General features: G+C 34.7%; 1 protein-coding gene across 1 annotated transcript; it reads left to right on the forward strand.

The window, feature by feature from the left end:
* Positions 1-348: 348 nt before the first annotated feature.
* LOC122406305 (fructose-bisphosphate aldolase-like) lies at positions 349-11,676 on the forward strand. Its single transcript, XM_043411700.1, has 6 exons — positions 349-387; positions 1,133-1,345; positions 1,560-1,876; positions 9,406-9,628; positions 9,740-9,919; positions 11,299-11,676. Exons 1-6 carry the CDS (start codon positions 349-351, stop codon positions 11,461-11,463), a joined length of 1,137 nt encoding a protein of 378 aa, XP_043267635.1. The 3' UTR covers positions 11,464-11,676.
* The last annotated feature ends 60 nt before the right edge of the window (positions 11,677-11,736 follow it).

Consider the following 11,736-nt stretch of genomic DNA (forward strand, 5'->3'; position numbering starts at 1 on the left):
CAAAATTTTCACATATTCATTGCTGAAAATCGTATATCACCGGTTATTCGACGGAATGTCGACAAGAATTTCGAAAATACATATACTATATCTAATCTTTAAAAAAAAAAAAAAAATGAAACAGTGATTATTCCTCGAGGTGGTTGAAAGAGGATGCGAAAAAAGCGCGATTGTTTTGTTTACGTTTTATTTTTTCGTAGGGCTTTTGCAACGCAGTTCATTCCTTTGGTATTGGATTTCTGTCAAAATAAATACTCACGTTTTTCGTATAACAATTTTATTTTGAAAAAGTGCTTAAAAAATGTTTGTACCAAATTAGTAATGGAATAATAAGAATCAATTACGAACATGGCTCGTTTCGAAGGAAGATGTAATTGCAAGCAAAAGGTTCGTTATTATATTTGTTCAGTGACATCGTGTTTTTCTTCCCTCAACGTGTCTTTTTCGAGAGTAAACTAAAAAATAACGTAATAAATCACTTTTGGCTTATGGACAGCGAAATAATAAGTGGACAAATATGATAATCTTTGGTCGAGCCTCCTCATTAATCGCTTTGAGCTGATCTCTGCATGTCCAAAACATTTTTTCATAGCGAATAAGATGCGCTCGGACGACGCGCGATAAAACGCGATACCTCGGGTTAAGAAGTAAATAACGTCTCGACATGATACGCAAAACTAATTGGAATAAATATATAAATTTTATATAAGTATATACAGACATTTTGAATTACTCTACGGTACCGCAATCAACGAAAGGTTTCAAACAAATTGCTTAATGGCCCTTTTTCTCTCTGACTCGGTCTATTTCGAAGAATCAAAACAACGACGCCTGGTCGTTGTTTTGATAATTTAGAAGCAATGAAAATATGCGCTTTTACCACAGGGGTTGATAATTTCATTCATTCGATTAAGAAGAGCATGCAATTTAACGTTATCTTCTTTGAACCCGTGTGCAAAACAATAAATACAAACATTCAAATAAATGATGAAATATGTAGATGTCGGCCGCAACAGAGATGGAGTCTGTATCAAAACACTTATAGTCACATGACATTCGATCCGCGAAACATTAAGTTTTTCAATATGTTTACCTACTGCCGCCATTATGTAGTTGTTGAAAACGAATACAGGTTGCTGATTCAATTACTAAGTATACCAAAGTCGATCCGGCTCTGCAACAAGAATTGCTAAAAATCGTAGAAAGCTTGAGTCTACCGGGAAAGGGAATTTTGGCTATCGACGAGTCGCCTTCCTCTTTTGACCCGATATTTCGTCAAATTGGAATAGAGAACACGGATGCTGCACGCAGGGATTACAGAGAAATGCTGCTGTCCGCGGACAAGGTCTTTTTGTTTCATTAAACTATTTTTATATCTATAATATCCGCGCATTAACGGAAATCGAAAATGTAGAAATCAGACGAGACGGACTAAGCGAGTTACGAGCATGTTTTTTTTTTTTTTTTTTTTTTTAAATTGACAAACAAATTATGAGCTTCATGTCTTGGGCGGCTGAGTTTTGATTGATTTTAACAACAATCGATGTTATACAGTACAGTCTGAGTTGTGCCAATTCATAAGTGGTGTTATTCTGAACCACGAGACTCTATATCAGAAATTGTCAAATGGAAGAGAGTTGTTGGATTTATTGAAAGAGATAAATCTAATAGTTGGAATAAAAGCTGACAAAGGAACGGTGTGTCTTTTTGGGACGATGAACGAAGAGACGACCGAGGGTTTGGACAATCTTCAGGAACGATGTATACAATACAAAAAGGATGGTTGCCATTTTGCAAAATGGCGGTGTACTTATAAATTATCGGATAATCGACCAAGCGCATTGGCGGTCAATGAAAATGCTCATGTTCTGGCCAGGTTAAAATATTATTTTATCTGCAACCCGCAATATTTAAACTACATATATTATTTAAAATTGCTACATTCGACAACCGATCTTGTCCCATGCAATAACACGCACGCATCGCATCATTTCGACCCGCCGAGCTCATTCGTCGTTAGCCTCATACTTCTTAGTCCTATATATACTTATTGACCAGAAGAAAATATAGTTGATGATTAAGTGTATATAAGTACTGTGACCGATTTTTCAAGTGCCACAAAATCAAATTCTTCCGCTCATACTATTTTATATTTTCGAGAAAAGGTCTTATTCTCGTGGGCGCCAGTCACCGAAGTGACACAGTATGATCGGATGAAAATGATTTGCCGGCTTGTCTTGCAGCGGGATGGGCGGGGTGAACTGGAGAATAACTGGCAAAACAAAAATTAAATGGATGATATTTTAATTACTAATTAACAATCACTTTTCTAAAATTCTATAATACTTAAATCTCGATGAGAATTCTACCGGGAGAACCGCGAAATAAAGGCGGGAGAAAAAGTCGCGAACTCACAGTACAATCTTCACACACATTCGATCGGGAGCTCACTATAATCTATCACGAGCTCGTATTTTACAAATTCTCGTACTGAATTCGACTCTCCCAAATTACATGAAATAATAAAATTAACGAATAAATTCAATAATACTTTTCTTTAAACAAGGCCCTACGGAAATCTTTGTGGAATTGTTGCGTGGCTGAAGCATCGAGCGAAACAAACGGGAGAGCGTCCATGTCAGCTCTTTTATTTGCTTATTATTTTTCGTCCAAAATAAAAAATCGTCACAGTACATATATATAATTCATGACAGAACAAATCGGGATCATTGCGGGTCAGATTGAACCAGTGTGTGTTGTACGATTCATAACGGATTATTAACCCTTTCAGGTGCACTGCGGTGGCACACATACAAATGAGGTATTCCAGCCCAAGTGTGTAAACCCGTGATCCTGACCCTCGCGGATTTCTCTGATTTTTTTATATGCTCACATTGAGTCTAAAAAAAGCCTTATCATATTTTTAGAGTGTTCCGAATATCCCTCATTTCAGAACAGAGTTTTTTTCGAAAAAACGTCATATTTTAAAAATCTGAAAAAGTTCTAAAAACACCGATACCATACATATAAAAAAATTTAAGCCATCAGCCGTGGGCAGATTACACCGGCACACAAAAAAAATGGTCAGTATACCTTGGACCGAACCCATCTATCTTTACGTATTTTTTCCCGCTGAATCTGAATCCGGGGTCAGATAGATCAATGCATCTCCAAAGTTTTGAGTAAATTCCAAAAAACCACAACTAAAAATAGGTAAAAATTTCAAAAAATTGTAGTTATGAATATGAGAAAAATTTTTGACACCTGAATCATGTATGTTCTTTAATATTTCGAGGGGCTCAATCCGAATCTGGCGGCTAATAGTCCCATTCATGCATACTTCTGTCAAAAATCATATAAAATGTCAAAAAATAGTTTTGTAAATGTTTTAAACATATGTAATTTATCTTAAACTATACACAAAATAGATCTATAAATTCTCTACCCAATAAAATAGAAACTGGGGAAAATTGTATAAAAAAATTGAATATAAAACTATCACAGGCATAATTTTTCAGTGATTTGAATTCTGCCTAATTGATTTTTTTCTTTCACTTTCTACAAGTAATGAGAAGAGAAAAATCTTCATCGATCTTAAACCGTCCTCCTTTGTAGCGTATTCTTTTCTCTTCGAACGACCTGTACAATCGATTTATGAGGTTTGCTACGGTATTAAAATAACAGACTGCAATGCAAATTGGACACCACATGCAGTTTATTGATTGATATTATTTTATTTGTTTAAAAATTGTTCTTGAAAAAAATGTTAATTTTTGAATAATGAGCTTCTCATTTGTTGTAAAATTTTTACACGACCTCTTAAATACTTCATACAAAGGGTGCCTTTGACTTGGTCGGCGAAAACATTAATTACCTTAAATACTGCTGTTAGCTTTGAGAAGGTTTACGGCGCCAAATCCAACGGTAAGTAATGTTGTCCTCGCCCAAGTCGGATGCTCCCTAAAAGACATACCCCATTACCGCAGGAATTTATTATCTTTTGCGATTTGAGACTCAGCATCCTTCATTCATAGGCGGAAACAATTTATCACGTCATCAAATTCAGTACAAGTATTCACTTCCATGGCGTGTGAAATTTGTTACGTGGAATTCAAAATTTTACTGATTATGTCATAAACATGAAAAAAATGCGGAAAACTGAAACATTTCAACAATTCACAGCTCACTAACCAACCAAAATCCATTCTAAGAATTTTCAGTAGTGCTTAGGTATATGCAATGAGGTATATTTCCTGAAAAATTGAAACCATTTCATTGAGGTAGAAAAAATTCCTAGCTGTTTGAAAAGAGCGGTTTTTTAGGAATCAAGTAGCTTTGAGAGACTGTATAAAAAGGAACGTGATCACATATAAATATTCGTATATGTGGTGATAGAATATACCTACATGAAAAATTTGAGCTGTCTTAAAGACGTCTACTTACAAAATTAGTGCTGTGTCAACGTTTCAAAAATAAGAGAAATTTTGTAAAAATAGTAATTTAAGAAAAGGGTACTAATTCAATCGGATTTTCGTTTGGAGTGAAGTACTATTTTTTTTCTAAAGTGAAAGATTGAAGAAGAAAAATGCTGCTTCGATACGAGTCTTCAAGCCTCACAGAGTAAACATGAAAAAATCGTGAAAATAGCTGAAAAAATTGACTGTTTAAAAATTTCAAAAAATTCTATTCATCAAAATTTTATGAATTGACTTCAAATTTGGGGGATTGTCTTGTTTTATAACCTATACTTTTCGGGAAAAAATCAGCAGCCAAATCACTGACGCAAGCGCGGAGGCTGCGGTCGAACGGTAATGGATCCGCGCCCATGCACATGAGGGATTCTCTGTCAAACCGGCCACTTTTTTTCGGCCATCTCAGATTTACCTCATAACTGGGTTATATCAAAGTACTACTAAAAGATACTCTATGGGAACTTTTTTAGATTTTTAAATTCATAATTCTAGAAAATACCATTTCTTTTTCAACCGGATATATCTCGGAAACTTGAAGTAACTGAAAACAAATGTTTTCACATAAAAGTTGCAGTTTCGTGTTGGATTTCAAGCGGACGACTCGAAATAATTTTTACGTTCTGGTAACGATGATTTTTTACCGAAAGAGGGGAGAATTATTTTTTTATACAGAAACAGCCATTTTTTTGCTGAAAAAATTAGTTTTCCAATATGTCTGACGATACCGCAAAAAAATCACCAGAGTGGCACGAATCGAGGTTCCAGGGTAAAAAAAATGAAATCACAAAAAAGTGGCCGGTTCGACAGAGAAAATCCCTTATATGTACTTTCCGAAAATTAAATTTAAAAAAATCGACTTTTCGAAATTCACAACTTCCCTTGAAGTATTCTTCAGAAAATAAAGCAAATTATCTGAGTAAAAGATGTTTTCATCCCCGTATCGATAATTTCCACATAACCCCTTTGTGAGTAATGAAACTTACCGTAATGAATCTTTTTTAGGTTCTATCTGTTCCGATTATTATTATTCGTCAACTTCCATGGATATATTTTTATCTACATTATAGGATATTTGTTTGGTCTCATGCTCCATAATTATTTGCAGGAACTACTGTGTTCGTTGTATGTATTTATTCAATCCATTTGTATTTCTCATATTAGCGTACATGTTCAACTACCATCATAATACGTTAATATAGTTTTCAGATTATTATTAGTTTTTATATTCTATGCAGTAATGGTATTCATCAAAAAAGTGTTGCAAGCAAAGTGATTTCTTACACCACGAACATTTTATTATTGCCACTTTCTTACAACCTTGAACATCACATTGAGGTTTCGATGATTGTCCGAAAGCAAATTCGACAGGGTTGACAAATTCTTCAGATTTATCGCTTGTATAACCACTTTTGTACCAAGCATATCGAAACAAATTTTGATACCTTGGAGAAGATAACTGATTATGATTTAAAGATTGCAATTTGATTATATTATTTCTTAAATGTAGTTTGAGATCATATTCAAGTAACAAAACAACGTCTGAAAAATGTCGAACAAAATTCTTCTATATTCTGAATCCATACACATCGAGTGGTTGAATCCTTCCGGTTGTACCTTTTGGTATGATCATTGTTTTGATGATTTTTCCAATCGGTGTAACCTGCCTGACTACTCGTGTGCAATGTCCACTCCATGAATCTATTAAAAGTACGCTTTTTGAACCGATATTAGGGAAAAAGACCTTTTCCAGCCAGATCTTAAAGTGGTCTGCAAAATTCAAGATAACGTTTGTTTTAATTTTTGTTTGCATATGTAGGATTGACAGATTTTAAAAGAATTTTTTTTTCTTATAGCTGAAAATACAAAAGAAGGTAGGGTATACAAATACCTGAAGTTAGTTTTCCTGATTTGGAAGCAGTCAAAAAGATATTACTTGGTTTGAATAAGGTCGTCCCCACGATTAGTCCGGAAGGTTCTTTCAAAACAATGGAAAGTGGCGATAGTAATTTTCCCTCTGCAGATATTGTGGGCTGTATAGTGTAGCTGTAAGTTGTCAAAGTCACTGACTGCACAAGGCACTCGATCTGTTTTGTGCCAATGTACTGCCAATGTTCATCATGAATGTATTTCCAATTGAAACCCACTTTAGTCTGAATTGTATATGTTTTGTAAACCATATTATTCAAGAAGAGATTTAATTTCATTAACGAAGTTATCTGCATCTCTTTGCAAATCTGCTCCTTACTCTACAGTTTTTCGGGTTACGAATTTATTAATTTTTCGAGATGTTATACGGTGAGCTTTCTTAAATTTCAACAACCACCAATCGGAAGCCTTGAACCGAATGTCGTCAAATCCCATCTCTTTTTGTGCTTGTAGGACCCACCTCCGAAGATTCACATCATGAACAATTAAGCCAGCTTCAACAGCACTCTTCATATTTTTCAATGTATATTGAGAAATGCGAGCTAATTTTTCCATGTATGTTCCACCTTTGTTGAATTGATGAGCCCAACGTTTTAATTGACTTTTAGATCTCACTTTTTTGAATCGGTGTTTAACAGTGTCTACGCTCAAGTTCTTTTTCTTCCCGCTCCTCCAAAATTCGACTGCTCTTCTTTTATAGTCATAGCTCAAATCTTCTTCGTCGGTCGAAGATGGATCGTATGGTGTTCCACGACTCCATTCCATCGCATTATCTTCTACAGTGATTCGCCTCACACTCTTTATAAGGCTCTTGAAAATCTAAAGTATTTTCTTCAATATATTCTACTCCGTTAAAATCTTGCATACTTTGCAGTAAAATTTTTTCGATATTTTCTTTCAATTCCCGTTCTTCATTATTGATTGGGCTTTCAGCAATTTTCATCGCTTCAAACGTGATCAATAAAAGTCGTATAACATTTAATGGATTCACAATCATTTTGTATTACACGTGCAATTATCCCGTGACGAAATGATATTTGTCTCCAAAAATTGCTTTGAGGAATATGACAATATACGCAACACCGAAGCCAGATAAGCACGCTTGGCAGAACGATAAACAAAGAGACTGATGGCACGTGGCTACAACCTACGCATAACTATAACTATGCACATATCTATCTTCCGAGTAATAGTCATATTACGATAAAATCACGATCAAGACAACGGTGATAGCGAAAAGGAGGTACACTTTGGAGTTTGGTAATCGGCGCTGGATATCAAGACCGTGATATTTTTATTCTGTTGTACTCTGATGTATCATTTAATATAAATTTACAGAGCGTAGCATTGGAGTGTGTACATCATTTAATATGGATATACATTAGGGTGGTCCTTATTTGAGGTTGACATTTTTTTTTTCAAATTCCCCCCCTGGTTCGATTCCAAATCATTAAAAAAGATACTACGAAAAAGCTAGAGTCAGTGGGATGATGAGAAATGGTGCCGGCAAGTTTGAATCGATTGAAAAAAAGGCATTTTATATAAAAGTGATTTTTTTCTGCTGGGGCCAGCTATTTATCATTTTATTCGAATCTTTCTTCGTTTTGTAATCTCTGCGTATTTTCCTATTATAGTCTCTGCGGCATAGAGTTCAACTATCACACTTCCCTGGGAAAGCCGACGCCGTTCCGAATATCATGTCTCGTGGAACAGCGTCCAGCTAACACGATATTCTTCCTGATATCTTTTAAGTTTTCTCAACATAGCCCAAGCCACCTTAACTACAAATTCTATCCTCAAATATTAATCTTCTTAAATAATCATTACTCTTTAATAACTTTCATATAAAATGCTGATATAGATCATCGCGATGGTTCAGGAATTGCATCTTATTGCTAATTATTCATCAAAACTCTTTCGGCGTTACGTTCGACTTTCTTTTGACAAACAAATTCTCAAAACAGTTCTTTTATTTCGTGTCTCTCAACATAGCGCCTAACTATCACGTTATAAAAAAATTCCTCAGATGTAAGAATTCACATCAAAACACCGACAAATTGACATAAGCCTACGAAACAAGATTACTTTGTTTCATCGGCCCTCAAAAAAGGCTATTCTTGAGCAATGGATCCCGAAAACGACACATATATAAATTCAGTAATAGCATGCAAATAGAACCGTTTACCTCCAGATCATGAAGAAAATATCAGAGGAAGTAATGATCTAGAAATTTTAGAAAATATCATTCTTTCCACGAATAGAAAACGATAGAAAAGTTGTCTATTATCGAAATTCAGGAGCAAAGAATAAAAAATCATTTGATGATTTATTCCTGGGCATACGGGAAAATATTGTAGTTCGAATTTTCAACGACTATATGTTAAATAAATACTTGAATGGTTGTTCTTAATGACGATTAACAAGGGTTTCGAGTACACTTGGATGGCTCAACGTGATTTATACATAGAAAAAGAATAGCAGCCAAAGATAAAGCAAACACAAATTTGACTGAAGTAGAAACAATGACCGGGCCTGCCGCTTGCCGGCACCCTTTCCCATGATCCCACTGACCACAGCTTTGTTGTGGTGTCTTTTGTAGTGATTTAGAATCGAACCAGGGGGGGAATTTGAGAAAAAAAATGTCAACTCCCAATAAGGACCACCTTAATATACATACTATTCTTTATAATTAAATCTAATTATCTATATTTTTCTGAACGGGGTTCTGCGGCAGGAATCTGTAGGTACACTGAATTTCGTGAAACATTGCTCAACAAAGTTTGACAACCAAAGAACAGTTTAGACAGAGTTGCCAGCCCTGATATTTTTAACTCAAATTCGTAATCAGCGATCCGAAAAATTCCCATAGACGAAAATTAAATAACTTGTGCCTGAAAGGGTTATTAAAGGGATGACAATGATATCGTTTAAAAAAATGAGATATAATTAACATTTATATATCACTTGTCTCATTTCGTAATGGTGATCAACGATTGATTGGGAGCAGGTTTGCGACAATTGCCCAGAGCGCAAGACTCGTACCGGTTATACAGCCGGAAATAGTGACGACCGGTGAGCACGAAATGGCAAAAGCTTTACAAGTTCACGAAGAAGTATTGTCGGTCCTTTTCCGCGCTATGGTGGAACACCGCGTCTTCCTAGAGGGCATGATACTGAAACCAGCGATGGTCCTGGCAGGAATTCAAAACGCCAAATTCTGCAAGCCCCAAGTATAGGAGAACACAAGAACGAGAGAAAGAGAAAAATCTTTGATGAATATGTTCGAGCACGTAGTCCAAGTCACTCTTTAATGAAATCCTTTTATTTTTGTACTTTCTAAGATTGTCGCTGATTTTACTCTTGCGGCTTTACGACGAACGGTTCCGTCGGCTCTTCCGACAATTATGTTTTTAAGCGGCGTACAATCGGATGAAGATGCGATTCTAAATCTCAACGCTATCGTTCGTGCCGAAGGCAAAATTCCTTGGACTTTGTCGTTTTCTTATGGACGTGCTTTGCACGTACGTTTTTTTTCTAAGGATACATTCTACAAACGGCCAGTAAAATCGAGATTGAACATTGATATTTATTTAATTCTATATATTTCCTAATTATTTTTTTTCATAGAAACCGGAATATATAGTTACGTATACACTATACCGGTCAAAAGTTTTCCGACGAAAGTCCGGAAAAGTTCCCGCGCTCTTTGTAGTCAATATATCTGGATACAAGGCGCACTTTAAAGGGGAGACATTAGGCTTCAATTTCGTTTTTATAAAAAGTTTCTACGACTTTTTTTACATGTACTACGTCATTTTGAAAACATTCGTTTTTTGGATTTATTTATTTCGTTTTCAACTGGACCGCGTTTTGAGATGAAATTCTTTGTCCTCAATTTTGCTAGCAACTCCTCATATGGAATATGCATTTTTTTACAAAGTAATGGTTACAGAAATTATTTCTATTTATTTATGGCATTATTTTCGATAATTTGTTAGAGATCAATTATTGCAAGACAAACTGGCAACGAGGTAAATAATGACCTATGATAATATGCTTGGGTTAGCAGCAGTCTCGCACAGCTGCCATATACGCACCCCGCCGTTCCTAACCTAAAAATCTAAGTGTTTGTTTTTCGACCTCTTGAACATCGGTCCGGGAAAAAATGTCACTAAAAAAACAACATTGTAAAAAAGATATGTTTCCACAAAATGATTTATCTTCAAACTCTTTTTTACTTAAGAAAATAGAAGTAAACTTAAAAAAACATTTTTTAAACAAATATTTTGAAAACTCCCGACTGAAAAATCGTATAGCGTATGGAAAATAAAATGAAGTTGAGAAATAAAATGAATGTTAGAAAAAAACAACATTGTAAAAAAGATATGCGCTTTCAGAAAATTATTTACCTTCAAACTCCTTTTCTCAAGAAAATAGCAGTAAACTTTAAAAATACTGAAATAAAATAGATGAAAATAATAAATAAATAAAAATAAAGATAGATAAAAAACCATTTAATTGTTAAGTAAAACTTCCTCGAGATTCGATTCCTATGGTTAATATTGATTGATGGTGTAGGTAAGTCATTTATATACAAAAATAACAATTTTATTATAATTATCAAAGTTGAATGATTGTACAAAGAATGATGGTGATAATAAAAAAAAAAAAAACGAAATAAATAAAAGTAAAATACGAACGTTTTTAAAATGACGTAGTACACATAAATGAGTCGTAGAGACTTTTCAAAAAACCAAATTGAAGCCTAATGTTTCCTCCTCTAAATGCGCCTTGTTGTATCAAGATATACCGGCGTCGTAGCGCGGGAACTTTTGACCGTTAGTGTATATTGGAAAAAACATCATCATTATCAACATCATTATTTTTCATTTTCATTCAGAATGCAGCCGGAATCGCTTGGGAAGGAAAGCCCGAAAAAATCGCCAATGCTCAAAGCATTTTTCTCGACAGAGCTAAACGATGCTCCGAAGCGTCTCAGGGAAAACTGGATATCGAGGAATTTAAAAAATGTATGAGCATTCCTGACAATTCCGACGGCGACTGAAATTATTTTTTATACTCAATGGAAAATGTTTCATTCACTTATCCACGTAAATTTGTTAAAAATAATGCAACACCGCGGTAGACGACGGAAAGTTAGATGTGTTCCAACCATAAATATTAACCATTTTTATATTACTTATCCATTACAAATTCCTTTCCTCGCGTTATTTTATACATTCGTATATACATATATATTTATAAATAAAAAACAATAAAACAGATAATTTGACTGTACATCGTCAATCAATTACCCACATTCAGTACGATAAAAGAT

The sequence above is a fragment of the Venturia canescens genome, chromosome 2, assembly GCF_019457755.1.
Source record: "Venturia canescens isolate UGA chromosome 2, ASM1945775v1, whole genome shotgun sequence".
NCBI classification, from domain to species: domain Eukaryota; kingdom Metazoa; phylum Arthropoda; class Insecta; order Hymenoptera; family Ichneumonidae; genus Venturia; species Venturia canescens.